Raw genomic sequence first — 23813 nt, 5'->3', positions numbered from 1 at the left:
TTGAATAAACCCTACTCTAAAAAAAAAGATATCAGGATTTCACCAAAATACACCTCCTTCAAAATAATGACCAATATGCAGACCCTACAAGATTTAAAGCAGGTTTGTTCACCTTTCAAATGCATTTACAAAGTAAAGGCAATGAGCGTGAAGCACATAATAGTACAAACAAAAATATTATAGTACCGTAATTAAACGTACTATACAAAAAATAGTAAATAATTACACAATGGTACACATTGTATTAGTAGGATTAATACACTGTATTTGTTAATATTGGCCAGTGTTTTCCCCCTAAGTTCTTCTGCCAGGAAAGTTCCGACTCAATTCTGGAGCACACGCATACACATCATTTTATGTATTTGCTTGGACCAACCACCATGGTGCACAGATGGCCTTCAAAAATTATAAAGAACATTGATGCTGCCTCCCCTCCCGCCCCAAATCAATGGCCTTTTTTTAAAAGAAGAGAACTATAGAGCAAGCAAACTGTAAATTAGTAGTTGGAAAATAATTGTGCTATAATCTTTTTTTTTTTTTGTTTTAATTCTCCTCATGTAGTAGTTTCATCAGACACAAATGCAAGTGTTAAATTCTTTGGTACTAGAGAGGTCTCCAACTCAGTGTGTTTGACCACTCTAGAACCCGGTAGGGTTGAACAATACGAATGGGTTCTGACGCTACTGCTTGTTTTCTTGTACATCAACAGGTCAACGTATCCTTGAAGTAATCCTTAAGAAGTTCTTCGGAAAGTCTCGTTCATTGAAATATAGCTGTGGTTGGGTTTTTTTTTAATTTTATTTGAATTTTTTGATCAACAGCAATTTCTGAGTGGTAACAAAAAGCCATGTATTCAGACAGCAGGTACCGCTGAGTCCAACATGCTTTATATTCTTTCACCTAAGAAGAAGTGCAGTCAAGTAAGCCATCGAGGGTGCTGTTCTGTTAGATACATGCTAAACATTACATTTCCTAAGTTTCCAAGGAAAACAATTCAGTTGCATATTGTTATGTAAGTGGTTTGTGCTTGGCACGAACAAAAAAAGTTAATCTTCCTCCTCTTCCTCGTCTATCTCCACAATGGGGGGTTTATCTTGGATTCTGAAGCACTCCTCAAAGAAACTGACCATGGATTTGTGTAGATGTTTCTCCACCGCTTCACTCCTCATATAATGACTTTCATCAGGGTACATCTACAAAGAAAAAAATGCACTTAATGCATCTTTATAGTGGGTGGAACATCAACACAGGGAGGTCATGTATAAACCTACCCCAGCTGTACAAAGTACAATTTCAGATGCAATTTAGCATGTCTATTACCCACAATACAACATTTGCTGCCACATGCAGATTTGCAGTTCAGGAACGTTTTTTGAACACAATTGTCCTCAACAGGATTATTTTATTTCTAGAACAATGAGAACCCTGGAATTATCTCCATGTTCAGGGTGGCAGTAGCTCCAGGGTTCCTTTGTGTCAATAAGAGTGCTTGCATATGATTCATTAGACAGACTAGGCTGGAGAAATAGTGCTTGGAGCAAACACACGCAAGTCCAAGGATCTAGTTACAAGTAGGTTGACCGAAAATCAAGAAGGTGAGTCCCAGGTGCATATTCAGGCAGGTGGAGGGTCAAACTTTAAGCCAGACCCCCCTTTTTTGTTAATGCAATAGTTCTGACCCCAACACTATGGAAGCTGATTTCAACCACCCACACCCAACAAAGCCAGAGGTCCTTTTCTATTTTATAACCCCCAACCAACTCAAATCCCCTCATATGACTCATAAGTCTAATTATATATAGTCTTTAATATGGCACTTTTAATCGTGGAAAACCATGAATAATTGAGCCAATGGCACTCTTCAAAAGAGTTTCTGCATAATTAATTTTAATTTATGGTATCAGGGATGAAAAAAGGTATAGTAAGTGCCTTGCTTAATAATTTAGACGCCACTAAAATATTAAATATAGCATTTTTTTGCTGAAATATATAGAGCATTGGAGATACTGTAGAGCAGATGTTCAGCAGCTCGTCGGACACCTGCTATAAGTCATTTTAAACCCACTGGGCAAGATGTATATCTGTAGAACACTGGAACAGTTTGTATTATACATGTTCGGAACAGCAGGAAACTAGAGCACATCTCATGAAAAAAAAAAAAACAGTTGAAAAAATCAGTTTAACGGGTCATTGTGAAAAACGAGGACCATAAACTGAGTTAGATGTTCCTGATGTTCTACTTGTCAAATCTGCTCATCGGGAAAAACTAGTGCTCCATATGTAACCAACAGGGAGATAACAGAATAATATATAAAGTGCTGGGGCATTATTCCAAATGAGCAAACGTGTTAGCCTGGAACAAGACAAGTCGGTCATATAACTGAATGTTAAAGGAGAAGTAAAGTAAAAATACTAGTATTGATAGTTTTTGCTAAAACCATACTCTGAGCTGCTACGCCTCTTCTTAAAAAAATTAACCAACTGTGGGTATTTTGCTGTAAACTCCATAAAAGCAAGGGCCCAGTTGCAGCTGTTAGTTTCACAAGCCACACATCTTCCATTCGTGGGACTTTCATTACATGATTGCAGAGACAACAGTGAAAATGAATCAAATTGTTTTTGGATTTTAATGGGACACAATGGTTGGCCGATTATATCCTTTTGTAATTGAACTGACCATTGCTTAATGTGTTTGGACTAGAGGTGGCCATAGCCATAGAGATCTGCTTGTTTGTAGATGTCGCCAAAAGAGAGAATCTCTCCTCGATATGCCCACATTGAAGTGGGCGATATTGGGCTGATCCGATCATGGGCCCTAGGGCCCAACGATCGGATCATAATGCATACGATACAGTCGGTCGGATCATGGGATTGCATAAATGCACAGATGCGGCTGCAATCTGACGGAATTTTTTAACCTGTCCGATTGAGGATCAATGTATCAATTGGGGAAGGCTATAGGATGGCCCCGCACACGGGCCAATAAGCTGCCGACTCGGCCTGTGTATGGGGGCCTTAAGAACGATAAGGGATGCTGGTGATGCTGAACACAAATGCCAACCATAATTCAAGTGGAACAACCACTGCCAATCACTCAGGTGCTGGAGCATGGACTGAACTGCAAACTGTAGGAACACTTGGTGGCAAATTCACTAAGATTTGTAGTTGCGCCAGGCGTAACTTCGCCGCACTTCGTCACACTTCGCCATGCGTAGTTTCGCCAGCGCTCCGCAAATTCACTAAAATCCGAAGTTGCGCTCAGGGGTAGCGTAAGGTTGCGAAGTTGCGCTAGCGTTACGCGATGGTTAATTTGCATACGGCGCCAAATTCAAATTTCAATGGAGGAATACGTAGAGTCACTACAAATGCCTGGGAAACCTTCAAAACATCAAATAAAATTTTTTTTTTGCCCTACACATGTGCCCACTGTATAGTTAAGTTGCCATGAGTCAGGAAATGTAGGGGGGAAGGAAGGGAGCCCCAAAAAAATTTTCGATCTTTTTCAGCCTATCACCCATAATGTAAAAAACACGCCAGCGTTTTTTGGGACTTAGAAAAAATTTTAACTTTTTTTTGAAGCAATCCCTATCTACTCTCTTGTGCTTCGCCTGGTCTGAGGTGGCGAAGGAAGTCTAGCGTAAAAGGTAGCGTTCAGTACACTACGCGCGTTAGTGAATTTGCGTAGTTACGGCCGTAGCGAAAATTCGCCAGGCGTAAGGGTGCGAAGTAACACTAGCGAATTTACGCCAGCGTTCTTTAGTGAATTTGAGAAGTAACGAAAATGCCCAACGCTAGCGAATTAACGCTAGCGTTAGGCGCTTCAGCGCTTAGTGAATTTGCCCCTTGGTGGGTGGAACATGGACTAGACAATTATGTTTGTTTTACCATGACTATTTTAGGAGGGACTAAAGGTGGCCATACACGGATAGATCCGCTCGTTTGGCGATGTCGCCAAACGAGCGGATCTCCCTCCGATATGCCCACCTTGAGGTGGGCAATATCGGGCTGATCCGATCGTGGGCCCTAGGGCCCAACGATCGGATCCTAGCGTTCGCCAAACGGGCGGTCGGATCGCGGGACCGCATCAACGAACAGATGCGGCCGCGATCCGACGGGATTTTTAACCCCATCCGATCGAGATCTGGCCGACTTTCGGCCAGATCTCGATCGGGGAAGCCCGTCGGGGGCCCCCATACACGGGCCAATAAGCTGCCGACTTGGTCTGTCGGCAGCTTTTATCGGCCCGTGTATGGCCACCTTTATGTGTAGAGTTTACTTCTCTTTTTATCACTTAAAACAAAAGAATCATCCCTGGTAAACTGTATAGAGAGAGCAGTGATCTCCAACCAGTGGCTCAGGGGCAACGTTACTCACCAACCCCCTTGGATGTTGCTCCCAGTGGCCTCAAAGCAGGTGCTTATTTTTGAAGTCCAGGCTTGGAGGCAACTTTTGGTTGTATAAAAACCTGGTGAAATGCCAAACAGAGCTACATAGGGGCTATCAAATAGCCAATCATAACCCTTATTGGACACTCCAGAACTTGTTTCATGCTTGTGTTGCTCCCCAACACTTTTTCCAGTTGGATGTGGCTCACACGTATAAAAGGTTGTGGACACCTGGTAAAGAGAGATGGTGAATGCCCACATTCAAACTTACCAGCAAGGAATAATTGGCATTCTCTTTGACTAAATGCTTGATGAGGTCGGCCGTGTGCTGGAAGTGAACTTTCTCTGTAACATAAGATCCGTATGAGTTAGAGGGACAAATTAATTAAACTCATTTCTGACTGTTCTCCGTGCAGCATCTGTTTAATAGGTTCTTATCATTATGGAATAGATTGAGGATTAATAAAGCGTAACTCACCATCTGCAGTGGCGTGGATAATCAAGAATTTCCCTTTCTTCAGGGCCGGCGCTCGGCGTGCTAATTTGGCCAACTGTGGAAACACAGATTAAAGGGAATATCTACAGCAGAAGCACAGAAAATTGGCTTTCGCAGAAGAAACTGATAACCTGCATTAAAATGCCACGGGTTTCGTTGCTTGAATGGAACAAAGGACATGGATAGCTGACACATTTAATAGCTTCTTCTGTGTTTGAAAAATACATTTTATGGGTGACATACATAGGAGATGAATGCTTTCAGGGGTTGATTTTTTTTTGTTTCAAACTCGGTCTGTGTTACTAAATGACTGGAGAATTAACACTAAATGCAGTTATGATGGGGAATACTTTATTTAGCCCTAAATTAGTTGCACAATTCAAAAACACCCATGATAAAAAGAAATCTCTGCTGGCGGAGACGACATACAATTGCTAATTAAACACCAGTTGTAGTTTGATTGAATTAAAACTCAATAGAGCTCATTTACTATGGCCCCTGCATTGGCCCTAAGAAGAGCTAAATTGCATTCCTTAGGGCCCATGCACTAAGCAGTTATGCCTGCAGAAATAGTTACATAGTTCAGTTAAGTCAATAAAGTTAAGGGTCAGAATGGGGTGTGGAAGGCCCACCAGGGCTGCTATCCAAGGGACCCCCACACCCCCTCAGGGACCCCCTACTCACTCAGCCACTACCAGCCCCTCCCCTCATGCACATACTTTATCCTTTTTGTGCTGTGATCATGGAGGGAGGGCTGCGGGGAAGCAATGTCACTGGAGGGGTGATGGCAACAGTGAAGCAGGTGGGAATTGGGTCTAGGTCAGCGGGGCCCACCGGGTTTTTTCCTAGTGTCCCACCAGCCCAGTCCGACCCTGATCAAGTTCCACCCTTTCCAATGAACAAGGTGCAGCGTGCATACTGTCCCAGTTGCAACAGCTAAGTGAATGGGTTCCAAGGGGCACAATTTGGGATTTTTATACCTGGAGCAAAGGTAAATGAGCCTCGGGCAGGCAGTAAGCCCAGGGTTCTCCTGCACCTTGTAGCCTCCAGACTCTGTAGCCTGTGCACTAAATACCGTTCTATGCTGTGCATTTTAGAAGGTCCTCGGTGCAACCATGTTTGAGTTCGCAATTTTCAGGCAATCGCTATAGAGAGCAATAAACGACCATTTCCCATTATGGACAAAACACCTAAAGCAGGCTTTTGTGCTTTGAACTTCTTTGCTGCATGGCTCATTGATCTTGCCATCTCTTTTGCTGCCAGACAGTTGGACATAAATTCTCAGACGATGGCAGTCAGGTCTCTAACTATTGCTGCTGCAGAATGTATGATATATGCTAAAGCAACACTATGAGCTAATATCACACAAAATATTTCCTCTCCCCATGGACAGGTGAAATGATCCCACGTATGTCACATACAAAACCGTTATCTTTAAATACTCATGTTCCCTAGCCTCAAAATGTTCTACAGGTATGGGACCTGTTATCCAGAATGTTCGGGGCCTGTGGCTTTCCAGATAACGGACCTTTCCGTAATTTGGACCTTCATACCTTAAATCTACTAGAAAATCATTTAAACATTAAATAAACCCAATAGGTTGGTTTTGCTTCCAATAAGGATTAATTATATCTTAGTTGGGATTAAGTACAAGCTACTGTTTTATTATTACAGAGAAAAAGGAATTCATTTATAAAAATCTGGATTATTATAATAAAATTGAGTCTATGGGGCAAATTCACTAACCTTCGCTGCACTTTGCCAGGCAAAGTTTCGCCAGGGCACCGCTAATTCACTAAAATCCGAAGTTGCGCTCAGGGAGGCGAAAGGTAGTGAAGTTGCGCTAGCGTTAATTCGTCAAGCAAAGCGAAGTTACGCTACCGATGCCTAATTTGCATACGGTGCCAAGTTAAGTACAATGGACGTATATGTAGCAGCAAATACATTACACTACACAAGCCTGGGAAAGCTTCATAAAATAAAATAAAGTTGTTATATTGCCCTACACATGTGCCCACTGTATAGTTTATGTGCCATATGTTAGAAAATGTAGGGGGGAAGGAGAGTGACCCCAAAAAAAATTTACGATCTTTTTCAGCCTATCACTCTTAAAAAAGCAAAAGACACCAATGTTTTTTGGGACTTAGAAAAAATTTCAACTATTTTTGAAGCAAGCCCTATCTACTCTATTGCACTTCGCCTGGTCTGAGGTGACGAAGGCAAGTCTGGCGCAAGAGGTAACATTCAGTAAAATGCGCAAGTTAGTGAATTAGCGTAGTTACGTCCCTTCGCCATAGCGCAACTTCGCCTGGCGTAAGGGTGCGAAGTAGCGCTAGAGTAGGTCCACTTCGCTAGCGAATTTACTCTAGAACCAGTAAGTAAATCGGCGAAGTAACGAAATGACGTCACACTGGCGAATTTGCGCTAGCACTTTAGTGAATTTGCCCCCTATGGCAGAGGGCCCTCCTGTAATTCTGAACTTTCTGGGTAACGGGTTTCCAGATAACAGATCCCATACCTGCACTGGGAGTAGTAATGCTGTAACATAAAGAATTCTCCATACATACCTCGTATGCTCTGTAATCGGCAGTGTATAATCCCAGATATCTTTCAGAGAAGGCGGAGGCTTATGAAATAATCAAAGACATGATTAAATAGGCTCTTTATTTTCACATTCAACATGAAATATTTGTAGCACGGCCAATACAAAAGAAGACAGTGTCTATGCATCCAAGGGGGAAGATAGAGGGACATTTCACAGCTTTCTATTCACTTGGATAGGATTTTTAGGGGCATAGTTATCAAAGGGAGCAAACTCTATATCTGATTTGGTTTGAACCACCCTTTGAGTTCATACATTTGGTCAGGTCCCCCATGCTAGTTCCCCACTGCCTATTGTTCCATTAATATCTAGGGCAGAAATGATGCTTCACCCCATATTTTACCATATTTAACCTTAAAGTTAGGATTCTAGGATTAAATGGAGAGCAAAAATGGCCTTCAGTGTAGGCCCCACCTCCCTTTTCTTTGAGACCCCCTTTAAGGAGGACAACCACACAGTTTGAGAGCCACTATCCTAAATAAAACGTAAATTAATACAATGTTTTTACAATATGCAACTCTGAAGTATGCAATAAATATGAAACAACAACACCATAGAAACTAAGAGCAACGTTAATATAGTATAATGGGTAGATGGTTTAAAGGGGAAGTAAAGTCTAAAATAGAATAAGGCTAGAAATGCTGTATTTTACTAAACATAAGCATGAACTTACTGCACCAAAAAAGTTGGCCACAGGGGGTCACCATCTTGTAACTTTGTTAAACATCTTTGCAAGACCAAGACTGTGCACATGCTCAGTGTGGTTTGGGCTGCTTAGGGATCGTCATAAATGATCAAAACAGCACAAGTCAAATAATATCTGCGAGAAGCCCATTCAGCAAGACTGATTAATAATCAGAATATACAGACTGCACTGGGTCCTGTGTTGTCATGTAATCTAATTTTATAGTTTTTGTATTGTTTAATACAAACGTTCTCCAACTCTGCAGAACCAGTGGCTGCAGCAAAATAATCCTCCAAATAGAACCCCAGTTTATCTGTTTAAATCTGGCTCCATGATCTTTGTCCCTGCAGCTGGAGTTGGAAACAGTAAAGGGGATGTAAATGCAAATATAAAATCTAATACAAATCTCTACACAATCGCCGACTGCTGTACAGGGAAACAAACAAAGCTGCTTGAGTTCTGCATGGCTGGGAAATAAGGTGGGGGCTCCCCCCGTTGTTCATAACTATGATTGTTTCCCTGCAGAGCAGTTAGGGACCGTCTGACAATTCCTATCCACAGCAGTAAATGAAGGGAGAATTTTACTGCATACAGTCAGGTTTCTTATAAAAACGGTACACATTTTTTTTATAAAAGTATATTGGAGATAGGTTTCTTTATCATTAAAGAAAGTAAAAATTAGATTTTATTTTTTTGCCTTTACATGCCCTTTAATGAAAAATATGGAGCACAACATGAATGTGTCTCCTTGTTGCTTGTGTCCTGCAAAAGTTCATCCACTTCAAAACAAATGCCCATTGAATTGTTTCAGTGCTGCTACAAAGATTCCGCTGAGGGTTAAAAACATATGTAAATGTGTCTATTGTGCAAAATGGAAATTTAGAAATAAACACGTTCCAACATCATTTTATGATAAGGCCTGGCTCCTTCATACCCACCATATAAACTGAAGTCTGTAATTGGTGAAAGTGCGGCCCCGCAGGAGAAAGGAGGGTTCTCCTCACCAGATGAAAGCAGAAGAGTGCTGAGATATCCTCCAAAGTCCTAATTGCCAAGCAGAAATAAACAAACAATATATTATATTGGTACAAGATCTTGTTAATGATTTCATCTCATATCACTGCAGTTCAAAGTTATACACTGCCTCAATAGCATTTGTTCTCAATTATACTTTATTGACAAATGGAGGATAAATGAGTGCGGTGTGGTGGGTACAAATTCTCAAAACCTCAAAAAAGTGACCTGTCAAATTAGCTGGCGATAATACGGATATATTACAAGATGTGTAACAAGGTTCTGGTTCCTCACAGAACTTCATATGTTATTTCTGCTCCAATGTACCAGCTCAGACATGGCTCTATGCTTTAATGGTCCAGATTAAGTTCAACTATCCTTCTGTTTCAGTTATGGATTTCCCCATAGATGTTTATTGAGACATTGAACTTTACTCGTCTGTGAATTTGGCACTTTTAGCACTTACATAATATATTAAATATATCCGATAAATTTAATATATGGGACTTGTCTTTTTTAGAACACAACTTGGGGGGCAAGTTCCATATATTTTTAAAAAACATCAGAGCATGTTTTTGTCTTGCCTTTTCCTCATCTCTGTAAGGCAGAGACACGTTGTCATTACTCCTATTAGTCTTTTCGTTTCCATTATGCACAGCCTTCTGTTCCCAGCCATTATTTATATTCATATGCTTTGTAATTGTTTGCGTTAAGAATACTCCTACAGACATTACGGAAAATACTTATCTACAAACAGATGGCGTTTGCTGCAATAACAGTACTGCCTTTAGTAAACTCATTATGCATCTTCTCTTCTGTCTCCTTAATATATTTTCGATATTATCACTTTGTTTTAACTATGGAGCATTGCATTTTTGGGTCTGAGAACTGGAGGGAGCATGAATGCTTAATGGCACTAGGGGTTGGGCACCAATGGGGCTTTCATTTCCTCTAGTGTAGTGAATAGTAGCCTTCAGATTGCAGCAATTAGAGGGCATACAGTAAGGAGACCATGTACTTCTTTAAGAGTTGACCGGTTAACAGGATAAAAATCCCTCTCAAGAATATTTATAATAAAGGGTAACTTTACTTAAAAAATGTAAGTCTAGGCCATATTTGGATATACACTGAAATGTTTGAATGATTGTAAAGTTACATACAGAAATCTCTATGGTACGAGTGAGGTAGACCCACGTCCAACACGGACCTTCTGAAATTATTTGCTGACAGTCAATTCCTTTCTGTGGACCTGCTACCTGACCTGGGTTTAGCCAGAATCCCAACTAATAACCACTTTCTCTGCCTGAAATCAATGATTGATGGGTATTCTTTAGGTACCCATCCCAAACCTGAACTCTACTATAAGTAGTATTGAAACAAGACTTCAATTCCCACAATGCCATGCATGTTATGTAAATACCAGGCTTCTGAAGCAGTTAAAAGTTACATAGAGAAATCTCTATGGTACGAGTGAGGTCTATGCTGAAAGTAGCGCACACCCTTAACCCTCCCTTTGCCGGGTAGCCTGGTGCACAATGTAGGAGGATACGACAACCTCCAATAATTCAGTGAAAGTAGAAAAAACACTGGCACTCAAGGCAAAGAAATGCAGAGTTACCTCTTGCTGTTTATTTAGTGCGAATGTGTAATGTTTCGTGGCAAGCCCCTTTATCAAGCCATGATCAATGCTTAATAAAGGGGCTTGCCCCAAAACGTTGCACGTTCGCACTAAATAAACAGCAACGAGTGAGGTCTACCCACGTCCACCTTGGACCTTCTGACTTGATTTGCTGACCTTCATTTCCCCTCTGTGGACCTGCTAGCTGACCTGACCCACCTGCTGACCTGGGTTTAACCAAAATCCAAACTAACACCCACCTTTTCTGTCTGAAATCAGAATGATTTGTGGGTATTCTTTGGTTATCCAACCCAGTCCAGCACTCTATTATATGTAGCATTAAAACAAGACTCAAATTCCCACAATGCCTTGCATGTTCTCTAATTATCAGGCTTCTGAAGCAGTTAAAAAGGTTACATTTAGAAATCTATTTGGTTTGAGTGAGGTCGACCCACTTCTAACTCAGACCCTCTAACTTCATTTGCTGAACTTCATTTCCCCATGATTTGCTGACCAGGGTTTAGTTTAACTGTCTGAAATCAGAATGCTTGGTGTGTATTCTTTGGGTACCCAACTCAAAGCAGCACCCTTCTACATGTACCATTGAAACAAGACTTCAGTTCCCACAATTCCTTGCATGTTCTGTAACAGGCTTCTGAAGCACGAGAATCAGAGAAGTGTGCAAGGTTTAAGTAAAACCATGTGAAAATCCAATAGCACAACACAGGCAACTTTCAAAGAGCTACATGATGATGCTAGATGATCACAGGAACCACAGACACTCTCAATGTTCATCAGGCTTAAAAATAATTCATTCTCACTCCCTAGATGCTTTAGAAACCAGGCATCAATGGAAAATAATCCTCCTTTCTTTGGCAATTTCATTAAATTGTTGCTGGCAAAAGGACAAATTAACATGCTAATATTATCCCATTTATCAAAGAAATGAGACTGAATAGAATTATACACTCGAGAAAGGAATTCAGGTATGGACACTTTTATTTGCTGCTGTCATATTTATTGGCCACAGATTTCCTTATCACCTCCCAGCTCTTTTTAGCTGGTCATGATTGGATTTCCGAGACAAAAAATATAGAATAGATAAAGCCCTCTATGTATACATTAAACTAGACGAAGATTCTAGATAAGGTCTCAACAACACGTCCATGAGTTCCTCCAATACACAACACTATGGTTTGCAACCACACTCAAACAAATATTCCACTTGAAGTTAGAAAATGCAGATTGATGGATTTATCATAGAGGTACAAATCCCACCTCAATTATTAGCAAATTAATTAGGGGCACCACTGAGGATTCTGTAACCCCCTTGTGGTCTTCCTAACAAGTCTCGATATTAAACAGGCGGCTCTTGTACCGACAGCTGGTTTGAATGCTGTCTGCCTTTGAATGTGACATTGTTAGAAATGCCCCTTATGTGTTGTACTGTTCATCTGCCAAATATAGGTACTCAATCAAAATCTCGATTTACACCACTTTTGAGCATTTTTGATGTCTTATGTAACAATCATTTCTGATATTTTTTCATGTGCAAGGACTTGAATCCAGTGGTTGTTAGGGTAGACATTTTGAAAAAGTTAGGGTGTTGCTTTTTAAAGAAATAGAAAAAAAAAACATGGAGGTACTGCCACCCTGAAGTTTACAGTAATTCGAAGGTTTCCATAACAGGTTGTGTTAATCTGTTTCAGCTATTGACACAACAAGTTGTGGAATTACCTCCACGTTCAGGATGGCACTAGAGGCCAGGTCCCAGCATCAATAAGCTGACTTGTGCTCTATTTATCAGAGCAGACTTTGGTGCTTAGTGGAAGTATACAGAAGCACAAGGATTATGTATAGATACACGTATCTAAATGTATGGTGTCAACACCTTTGCATCCATTTTGGTGTGACTGCACTTTTACTTGCAGTTACATAAAGCCTATTATAAGGTTATACGGTTGGACTAAAACGTCAGACACAATAAACTTTGTTCCTGATCTTACATTGGTCACTCATGGCCATATGATGCACAAGTAATAAGAAAACTTGGTATATCCTGCATTTTGACTTTCTCCATAAATCACAATTATAATATTTTCTAATTTGTTTGTAGGCTGTGACTCACCAACATCAATGTCCTGAATTCTGAAACCTAAGGCTCATAATAATTCAACAAATCAGATCTGCTACCACCATTTCCCCAGAAACCCCTTACAGTGAGATACTACATGTAGCTACTCAATATCTGGAGTGGCCAAGGTGGTCTTTCTCTATGACAATTTGCAACTAAATAAGAGTAGCAGAAAATAGCAATGAAATGATTTACCATACCTTTCCAAACACACCAACTCGCTGTTTGTCGATATATTCTTTCTTAAGCATCGTACTGGAACAAAACAAAGACACACACTGAGCAAAACACTACACAATGGTGGAATATTTCAAGCATGAAGACTTTCAGTTCAAGGAAGAGTTGTGACCAAAACATATTGCTTCCCAGTTTATTTGCATTTACTGTATATGAGTGGTGATTCCAATCTTGAGTGAGACATTCTCTCTGCAGATTTCAACAGAAAATCACTAAGGGGCACAAGTGTACAGTCTTTCTACTGTTATTGTGCCTGCTCAGCTTTCCCTAATAAATTGGGATGGTGATTGCACTGGTGCACTGGGCCCTGGGCTTACATGAGAAAAGATACATAAAATGAATACAAAGTTGATTGCATGATAAATTAATGAGAAGCATAATTAGGCAAACAAGAGAAAGTAATTAGACTGCAATCTGATTGATGAATTGCACAGTAGGATAATTATATTACTTGAGAGCTTCCACTTGATCTTTCTCTTCTAGAAATCCCAGCTTTCTTCTGACTTCGTGTAAAAGCTTCGTGCCTTGAAATCCGCTTCCACGGCCGTCCAGTTTGGCCACAATGGCACCAAAGGAACTGACCAGCACTGTTATCCAATTGAATTCAAACCTTTCGGTTACACTCTGGCTACCAGGACTTCCATCTCTAGAAGATAATGGGGGGGGGGGGAACAAAATAAACCAGAAATAAGATATCTTGTAATCTGGAGAAAATAAGCACATATTTGTATGTAAATCTTTAAAGCACATTAGGAATGTAGTACAGTTCAGATTTTAGTAAATAACACCCTAGTGAAGTTCCGCCACTAGAGTGAAATTCCGCCAATTCCCCTTCATTTCTATGGGGTTTTTAAAGGCGCATTTATCAAAGGGTGAAATTTCACTTTCACCCATTGATAAATACGCCTTTCAAAATCCCATAGAAATGAATGGAGAGCTGCAGAATTTCACTCTAATGGCGGAACTTCACTCTTTGATAAATTTACCCCTTAGACTTCAGCACTGAACTTCAAAAACCACAAGACAGTATTACAAGTCTAAGGGGGTTATTTTCTAAAATCTGAATTTATCTCATTATCTAATTATTTTAATAAAAAAAATCTTGACCAAACTCCCATCCCTGATTTTGGCTTATTTATCATTAAAATAACTCAAAGAAATCAGATCGACAAAAAACTTGATAAAATCAAGCAAAACCCGAATCACTCAATTTTTTTGGACCTTTCTACAGAATCACTTGATTTTTTTGGGTTATCGCCCGAAACCCTGAATTGGTCGTTTTTTCGGGCTACACCCAGCTCAGACCATGGCAACTTTCAATTGGGATAAAGACCTCTGCCATTGACTTATACATGATCTCCATTGACTTATACATGACTTCAACAGGTCTGGGATGGAGGATTTGGGCTTTTTGCTGCATCGGGGGATAATAACTCTCCAAAAAGTTCAAGTTTTTTTTTCCAACTAAAAATTTTAGCTTTTGCCCCAAAAAGCCCAACCAGAGACATTCAAGTTTAGTACATAACCCCCTAAGAATACTCCTGTTTGTATAATGAAAAAGAAAAGACAAGGAAATGTGAGGGTCCAGATGTGAAGTATCATAAGTCTATTCCTATTAACTATACAACATGTAACAATCTAGACTTATCAATCCGTACAAGTAAAAAAGCCTTTTAGTCTATTAAATATTTAAAAAAAATACTTGTATCCACCTTCACTGTGATTTAATATTTCAATACTTGTTTATTGTACAGCTGCATTTCATTCCATTTATCCTAATCATACATTATTAAAAAGAGACATTGGTCTTAAATGTTTCATCAGGCTTGTGATTTCTGCCTCTCACTAACGATTTCAGGTGCCTTAATGTTTAGCAATCACTGTTCTCTTGATTAACTGCTGATTAGTGTCCAGCCAAACTGCTAATGCTGGTTTTCTGTATAGGGGGGGGGGGGGTTGGTGCTCTGGGATCTGCTTGGTTGGCTCACTGAATAATGTAGTTAGAACAGGTCGGAAAGATCCAATACTGAATTAAAGGCTTGATGGACTTATTTGACCTACACTTCTTCACACCTTGGCATAATTTGCCTACACAGTAAACTACTACAACATTCAAAAGCACATATGTTGTTAATATAGATAATAATCTGCTAGGTCCAGTATTATAATCCTCGTGTCTGGTCTTTTCAAGCCATGTGGGTCTAAAGTTAAAGGGTCTATTACTTTTAGGCCTTTAAAGATCCATGTTGAAAGTCCTGTATTGATCATCTTGAACAGAAGCCATTTTTTGCAATGGATTTTTATTGACAAGATGTAGAATTAAGTCTTTTGGAGAGAACACATTTCTAATCAGACCTGTCAAACCAGACTGGTATATTATAAAAACGATTGCTTGATAACTTTTAATTATCCAGCTTGTGCTCCCCAGCTGTCATTCAGTTCAACAATAGCTCTGTATGACTATGCATGGTGCCTAATAATTTAGTAATTTAAACCCTTTTTTACCTGTCAGTCACTTTCAAATGTAAAAAAAGATGGAGAGCAACAAAACCATGCAAAAAGATCCTGGGGTGCCTATTATGGGCTGTGATTGACAGTTGGTAGCCCCTATGTAGACTACTTACAGAAGCCTCTGGCAGAACTCCTGCAACCAAAACTTACCTCCAAGCTTGGAACTCAAAAATAAGCACCTGCTTTGAGGCTACTAGACAATGATTGGGGACCACTGCTTTAGGAGGTGCACCATCCTCACAAAACAAAGGGGACTTGTAATTGTACACTTAAAGGAGAATAACTGGAGGTCCACATGGTTTTGCAGATTAACACAGGAATATACACTCTGTACTGTACAGACTCCAGACACATGGATCAGTCTTGTGTTAGGGCCCTAAGGTATATCTAATCAGAGGTTCTCTTTTCTCTGGGTCCCTGTCTGATGAGCTATTGTCTGGGCACTCCTTTCTTATGCCTTGTTGGAGCTTTCGCTGCTCAACTAAGTGACCTACCACTACCTCTGACCATCTACAGTGAGCTTGAAGGTCTAACCTACCACCAGATAACCCAACTATTAGCTCCTTCAGGTAGTCATTGATGTAACATAGTAACATAACATAGTTCTGTGGCAAAGCTTAGACTCCCTGGTGCCATTAACTCTTCTTTTAAGAAGTGGCACATTGCTCTAGGCCCTAGGCAATCTCGACAAATCCCAAAAAAGTGCCACAGAGGAAAACCTTCTCTAGAACCTCCTTATGAGGCTCTCCTACATATCCATCTAGTGACTGGAGCCAAAATAACACAATTTACACAAACTATTGGTACATTCTTATAACCGGTTGGGCACTTACATATTTTATACGTTTAAATCCTTCAAATTATTTGCCATAGTCTACCTGCAATATTTATGGTCTCCACATAGCTGTAGTTTATGAACCATAACACCTATAGAGGGAGGCATCCCGAAAACTGCTAAAATCAGTGGACTTGATACATCTATGGCTATTAAAATAGTGTGACATATATTTTGTTGATCGCTTGCAAAGTTAACTAGTGTGGCATATGTCTAAGTGGATAAATATTTTTGATACATTTCAACCAAAAGGATGAGCTAAAAGTTGATCAATGAAAGACAAAAACTCTATTAACTGGTTTAAAACATGGAAAAAACTATTCACTTAATTGCCTCCAGTATCAAAAAAGTATTCATAGAATGACGGAAAGGAAGTAAACTGTCACATAACTGCCAATAATTTCTTCATGCAAGCAGAAAAAAATATTGTGATATTGTGTGTGTGGCCTTATTTGTTACTGATTCCCCCAGCTATCAGGCAACAATAGACTATTTGAAATAAAAATAAAAACCACACGGCATAGATGCGGAGAATATTTTTATGTGACACTAGAAGCCGGCGCACAGCACTGTTTGTACTTTCACAAATCATTGGTGATTCACTCAATGGCTCTCGTTTAATCCCGCGCTTTCAGTTGCTCAGTCAGGCAGGTCAAACCTATTATATTATATTTTAAACTGAAACACCAGGCTTGAAATTGTCAGCGGCAAAGCATTTTCATAAGCAGCAATTCAGCACAGACCTTTAGTCAAAGATAGTCATGACAGGTGAGAAAGAAATCACAACCAAATGATTTGTCTGCATATATTTTTTACAAAGTAACACTTTAATAAATGGTGGCGGCAGTCAGATACAACATAATAGAGAACCAAGGATCTGCTTGATATTCTGTATTCCTAAACCCTGGCACTCATCTGGTCTGAGCCTCCTACTTCAACCGTACAACAGAAAACTGTCATTGTTAGAATAGCAGTACTGACTGATCAACCTGGTTGACACTCATTTAAGTAAGAAGTTCTAGAGCCAGGCACTAGCAGATTAACTGCAAAACATTTATTGACACTATGAGACAGATTTATCAAGGGCCGAAGTGAAAATTCAAATTTCGAATTTGAATTTTGAAATTCAAAATGTCAAGTTTTTTTCAAGTTTTTTTTTAGTGAAATTCGACTAGGGAATAATTAAAATTCGATTTGAGTTTTAAAAAATTTTTTATTAGTTTTTTGAAAATTATCATGTACTGGCCCTTCATGAACTCGAATTCAACTATTCGCCACCTTAAACCAACCAAATTGCTGTTTTAGCCTATGGGAGACATCCTGGGATCAATTTGGAGTTAACTAACTGACGTAATTATTTATGAAACTCTAATTCCTGCATGTAGACAGATTTCAGAAAGATGAAGCAGATTTATTAAAATTCAAATGTTAAATTTGAATTTAAAAGCACCAACTCGAATGTAAATTAGAGTGTGAGATTTATCAAACATCAACCCTGGAAACAGTTCTAATTCGAATATCCGACACCTAAAAACCTGCCAAGTTCATTTACAAGTCAATGCCAAAACTATCTGAATATGTTAATTGCCTTCCTGAAATTCGAGTTTTTCTTCGGAGGAAAACTCGATTCAAATTTGATTTGAATTTTCAGGACGGGACTATTCAATTGAATATTAGACATTTGAGTTTTTTCATAAACAAACTCCCATTCGAGTTGTGAGAACATTTGAATTTATTAGAGAAAAAAATCACATAAATTCGAAATTCGTCCTTTGATAAATAACCCCCTCAATTTCAGCAATGGTACAGAATTTTGATTTATTGTGTTAAGAAAGTTGATTATTTCCATGAGATGAAACTCATGTTAATTTTCATTTTTGCGATAGTTCATCTTTAAGACAACTTTTTCTTTCCAAGCACAAAATTCCCAAGGGTGTTGTGAAAACTGAACATGATGAAGTTGAGGTGCCTGTGTATTTTTTCACTATTTTGTCTACTGAGCATTTTTTTTACAAACGTGCAACCATTTTTTCCAATGGGTCATATTGATTTTTACTATCTCAGACCTGCTGAAAATTTTGGTGATAAAACCAGTGGTAGAATTAAACAATGGCTTTAATATATAGGGCAAACATATGTTTCGAATATAATTGCAGACTAAAATGTTGACTTTTGTGATTTTTTTTACCTGATTTTTAGTTGCATGACAAAAAAAAAAGAAAAAAATCAACGTGGTTTAAAAAACACTATTTATAGTTGAAACTGAGAAGGGGAAAAAGTTAATTCTCATAAATGTACTCCAAAAACCTGAAAACATGAAATAAGGAATCACAAAATGAGTGGTTAAAGTTTATTTTAATAATTAAGTGGAATTACACCAACTAAGAAACCATTTGATAACAAATCTGCCGTAATAACCACATAAATCACAGTAACAAACAAAAGCCGTAGCTTTCCGGTGTACATTTGACTTATAAAGCAAGGCACATACTTACACAACGAGCAGCAAAGGGTAATGAGCTTTGCTGGAAAAAGTTGCAGGCTTGATGATCTGCATTGGCAATTCTGGGAAATAAAATAAATCTCATTAAAGTTTCTTTCCATTGTGAAGCTCTTTCTGAAATAATAGCATCAAGAGATTGTGTGGCTGAGATAAACCAGGTCAAATTACATTCAGGATCATTAAGTACATCAATCTGTCAGACACATCTAAATTGAAATGTTCTTAGGTCGGCAGTGTTATCTTTAAACTTCTGTACCCATTAAGATGAATAATAACGATGGCTTGTTTCTGCTTGATTATTAACACCAAAGTCATATCAGATTTCAGACTGAACTCATTAACAAAGCTTCTCAAATTCTAGTACATTTTCTTACGATGGCCATGCATGCTAAGATCTGTTGCTTTGGTGACCTTGGTTTTAGATGTAGTGATGGGCAAATAAATTCGGCAGGTGGAATTTGCGGCAAATTTCCGCATTTCACCGCCGGCAAATAACTTCACGAAACTCCTGCAAAAATTCACTGGCGTCAAATTTTTTTGGGAAAGTCACTCGCGTCAAAACCATTGCATATCAACACTATTCGGGCCCCCATTGACTTTAACTCCAGCGTCAAAATTTACGACAATTGATGCGGGTGTCAAAATCTGAGTTTTGCAATTTTTACACCATTTTGCGAATTTTGCTAGAATTTTTTGGCAAAGAGAAATGGGAGAAATTCACCCATCACTATTTAGATGCTATTGGAGCACAAAATATGACCCAAGAGCCAGAGGTCTTCTTATGTATTTGGGTTCAGGCCTTGCTTTACATTACAACACTTGGCCAGCCCCCAAATAACTCATAACAAAGTCACAGATCCATGGGAATACACACCTGACAGTCACTCTTCTAAATAATTGTGGATATTCAAAGCTAGTTAATAAGCTTCTACCTAATATTTCCTAATTTTTTCTTAAAGGGATACTGTCATGGGAAAAACATTTTTTTCAAAATGAATCAGTTAAAAGTGCTGCCCCAGCAGAATTCTGCACTGAAATCCATTTCTCAAAAGAGCAAACAGATTTTTTTATATTCAATTTTGAAATCTGACATGGGGCTAGACATATTGTCAGTTTCCCAGCTGCCCCAAGTCATGTGACTTGTGCTCTTATAAACTTCAATCACTCTTTACTGCTGTACTGCAAGTTAGAGTGATATCACTCCCCCTCCCTTTTTCACCCCAGCAGCCAAACAAAAGAACAATGGGAAGGTAACCAGATAGCAGCTCCCTAACACAAGATAACAGCTGCCTGGTAGATCTAAGAACAACACTCAATAGTAAAAACCCATGTCCCACTGAGACACATTCAGTTACATTGAGAAGGAAAAACAGCAGCCTGCCAGAAAGCATTTCTCTCCTAAAGTGCAGGCACAAGTCACATGACTGGAGCAGCTGGGAAATTGACAAAATGTCTAGCCTCATGTCAGATTTTAAAATTGAATATAAAAAAATCTGTTTGCTCTTTTGAGAAATGGATTTCAGTGCAGAATTCTGCTGGAGTAGCACTATTAACTGATGCGTTTTGAAAAAAACATGTTTTCTGATGACAAGATCCCTTTAAGTTTAGCCCTTGCACTGCTTTAGGACCAAATTATAGGCTGCAGAGCTGTTTCCAATTTAGCATCTATAAAAGTGTCCTAGATTTTGGATTGTTGCTGGAACCTAAGTACTATAACCAAAGAGTTATATTGAAGCTGTGCACTCTTCTTCATTCTACCATGGCATCTGAATTTGCTGCATTCTTGTTCAGTAAGCGATCAGCAGCTTTTTAAAACAGCCGGCCCCCATCTAAGTAATTTTTTCCCAACACTTAAGTCATGATTTATCAGTGATGGAATCCAAATTTTTGCAGCAAGTCAAGTTTTTTTGCTCTAAAATTCCTGAATTGAAATTATACTTTCAAAATCTCGAGTGTGCAATATTTATCAAGTGCAAAAGATTTGAAAATTTCAAATGTAAAACATCAGCATCTAAAAGCTCATGTGAAATTCAACAGGAGCTTTCAAAGGCAAATTTAAAGCATTTTTTTCAATGCAGGTTTTCCAATTTTTTGACCCATTAAAAATGGTAAATATTCAAGTTATTTTTCATAATTTTATTCAATTAAATTTCTTATATTCAAATTTTTGCATACAAATAAGCAAACATTTGAATTTTTTTAAAAAAAAATATTCAAAGTAGAAAACAACCTCTAAAATTACACCCTCAGAAGGTGTTTACCTCCATCAGGATTTTTCAAATGAATTATGTATAGCTCACATATCATATGATAAAGAGAGAAAGGGAGAGAAAAATTAATATGAGACAGCTTTATAACTTACTATAATCTTCGATCTGTATGTCCGTATATTCAACTATAGGAATTTGTTTATCACCCATAGCATATTCGACATGGGAATTATTCTCCAGCTCAATCAGAACTGCAAGACATGAAAAGAAACATATTATTATGTAAAATCAAATAAAACATTTATTGGCGTCTCTGATCGACCTATTTTTTCTAAAGCATATTCAACCAACCCCTTAGGGTACAAATTACTAAATGAAAAGCTAAAAGAAAATTTGATCAGTTAAGTCTTTTTAGATGCCTTTTGCCAAAGGCATGAATCATCCATTTAGTTCAACTGTCTGTCCATATGTTCTCAAAATTAAGAGTCATCTACATGATATCATGATATCAGTCTATGTGAATTTAGCACATGGTATAGATGATTATGATAGGACAATGATACTGATATGTGGAATACAGAGTTACAAATCCATAGAGTACAACTTTTTTTAATTTAGTACATTCATTCTTCTTAACTTCTAGTTGATCCAGATACAGCATTCTAAAATATTGTAAAATATTTTTTATATAATTTTAAACTATTAAGTTATAGGATTTTTTTTAAATATCTATCGATATTAAAAAAATAAATATATATATATATATATATATATTTATATATATATATATATAAAACGGGTAGCCTTTTACCCGTTTTATTTCCAAATGTATTTGATGAGAATAAACATCATTCTATTTATATTTTCTTGCTTTATTACAGAGTTCTTGTAAATTGTTTTGGAAATCATGTTCAGAATGCATAATTTTTTTACTGTATTACGAAATTATATTTTCCATGTAAATATTTTGTAAATGATGTGTGATACCCTTCATTTGACTTTTTTATTTACTTTATTAGAGAATTCGAATCTTCTTGGAAAATATTAAGAAAATCATGTACAGTATGCGTTATTTAATTTTTTTTTAGAACTATGAATTTTCTTTGAAAATGTTTTTCCGAATTTCTGCTATACAGCACAAGTTTTTCATTTACCTATTTCAAACTTTAAATTTTCTGGAAAAGATGATGGAAATGATGTGCATTTTTATAGCAGCTTTAATTGCCCATTTGCAGTTCCATCAAATTATTTAAACATGACTATTAATTGTATATTATATTTATATTTCTAAATTATATTTAATATAGGAAACAGTGTTGTCATGGAAAGCATGTTATTTTAAGTGTGCAGAAAGTGTTATATGAAGCTGTAATAGATCATTAGCCGGTACTGGTGAATTTCGAAGAAATCAGATGTCAATATTGTGTATTGATTTATCACACTGTAACGGGATTCCTATAATGTGAAGGATTTAACAGACTATGGCTTATTGCACACTTAAGCACCTTGTAAAGAAGGCACCAGAGTATTAAAGGCCCATCAGAAATGCTCTCTCCATATTATTTCTCAAAAAAAAATTAAAAAAAAATAAGCTTAATTCTTTAAGGGGAACCTCATTTAATTAAGGGAGCGGAAATTTGCTTTATCAGCTGAAAGAGGTCTGTCACTCAAGGGACCCTCATGGAGTGTCTTATTTGTTCGTATAATTGCAACCACAGATAAATAGCAATAGCTCAGAGGAGATTGGCATATTTCCTGGAGGACACTCCTTTCTGAATTCTGGGACCGTTGGGACTGCATTATGCAATGAAGTAGAATTGGTCAGCCTTTCAGATCCATATATGCGCTTCCTTCTATTCTAAAGAGAGCTACAATTAGCCATTACCAAGCTCTTTATTGCAAGAGATACGGAACAGAATGCATCAACAATAAGGCTACTTAGGTGGGAGAATATTCATGAAGATATTACAATGTCCCCAGGTTGATAAGGCCATATTTCACTTTGCATTAATGGAAAGTAGAGAAAAAGCCCATTCTTTTCACTAGGGCTGGTTCAGAACCAGACTATAGGAGACAACAGTTGCTGTAGCTCTTCTGATACAAAACACATCAGGAAATGAGTCTAATGATATTGGCTTCATTGGGCCTGGTATTGTTATAATAAAGCCAAATAACAGAACATTGGTCATAATTACATGTCTTCTATTAAAGCAGGAATCCACAACCTTTTATACACATGAGCTACATTCAAGTGGTAAAAGTGTTGGGGAGCATTAAAAAAAAGTTCCAGGGGTGCTAAATAAGAGCTTTTGATTGGCTATTTGGTAGCCCCGTGGGAACTGACAGCCTACAGGAGGTTTTTCTGTTTGGCATTACTATAGGTTTTTATACAATCAAATTTGTGGAGGGATTACTTCCATGTCTAGTTTCCAGCACAACCCAATGCCTGGAATTCAAAAACAGGCCCCTGCATTGAGGCCACTGGGAGCAACATTCAAGGGGTTGGTGAGAAACTTGTTTCTCAGGAGCCATTGGTTGGGGATTAGAGGATGATTGGAAAAAATAAACTCAAAACAAACATAT

General features: G+C 38.3%; 1 protein-coding gene across 4 annotated transcripts in view; it reads right to left on the bottom strand.

Annotated features, from left to right (window-relative positions):
* Window positions 1–87: 87 nt before the first annotated feature.
* LOC108718466 (dipeptidyl aminopeptidase-like protein 6) overlaps window positions 88–23813 on the bottom strand; it is an 883060-nt gene continuing 859334 nt past the window's right edge. For all 4 annotated transcript variants that reach the window (XM_041565794.1, XM_041565795.1, XM_041565793.1 and 1 more), the window contains exons 18-26: window positions 21383–21481; window positions 19013–19082; window positions 13623–13817; window positions 13135–13189; window positions 9107–9212; window positions 7449–7507; window positions 4864–4936; window positions 4657–4730; window positions 88–1193 (exon numbers count right to left, since the gene is read on the bottom strand). In XM_041565794.1, coding sequence (XP_041421728.1) covers window positions 1047–1193; window positions 4657–4730; window positions 4864–4936; window positions 7449–7507; window positions 9107–9212; window positions 13135–13189; window positions 13623–13817; window positions 19013–19082; window positions 21383–21481 — 878 coding nt within the window. In that variant the 3' untranslated portion in view covers window positions 88–1046. The remainder of the gene's footprint in view (window positions 1194–4656; window positions 4731–4863; window positions 4937–7448; window positions 7508–9106; window positions 9213–13134; window positions 13190–13622; window positions 13818–19012; window positions 19083–21382; window positions 21482–23813) is intronic.

The sequence above is a fragment of the Xenopus laevis genome, chromosome 6L, assembly GCF_017654675.1.
Source record: "Xenopus laevis strain J_2021 chromosome 6L, Xenopus_laevis_v10.1, whole genome shotgun sequence".
Classification (NCBI taxonomy): Eukaryota; Metazoa; Chordata; class Amphibia; order Anura; family Pipidae; genus Xenopus; species Xenopus laevis.
This window is presented reverse-complemented; position numbering and strand designations above follow the sequence as displayed.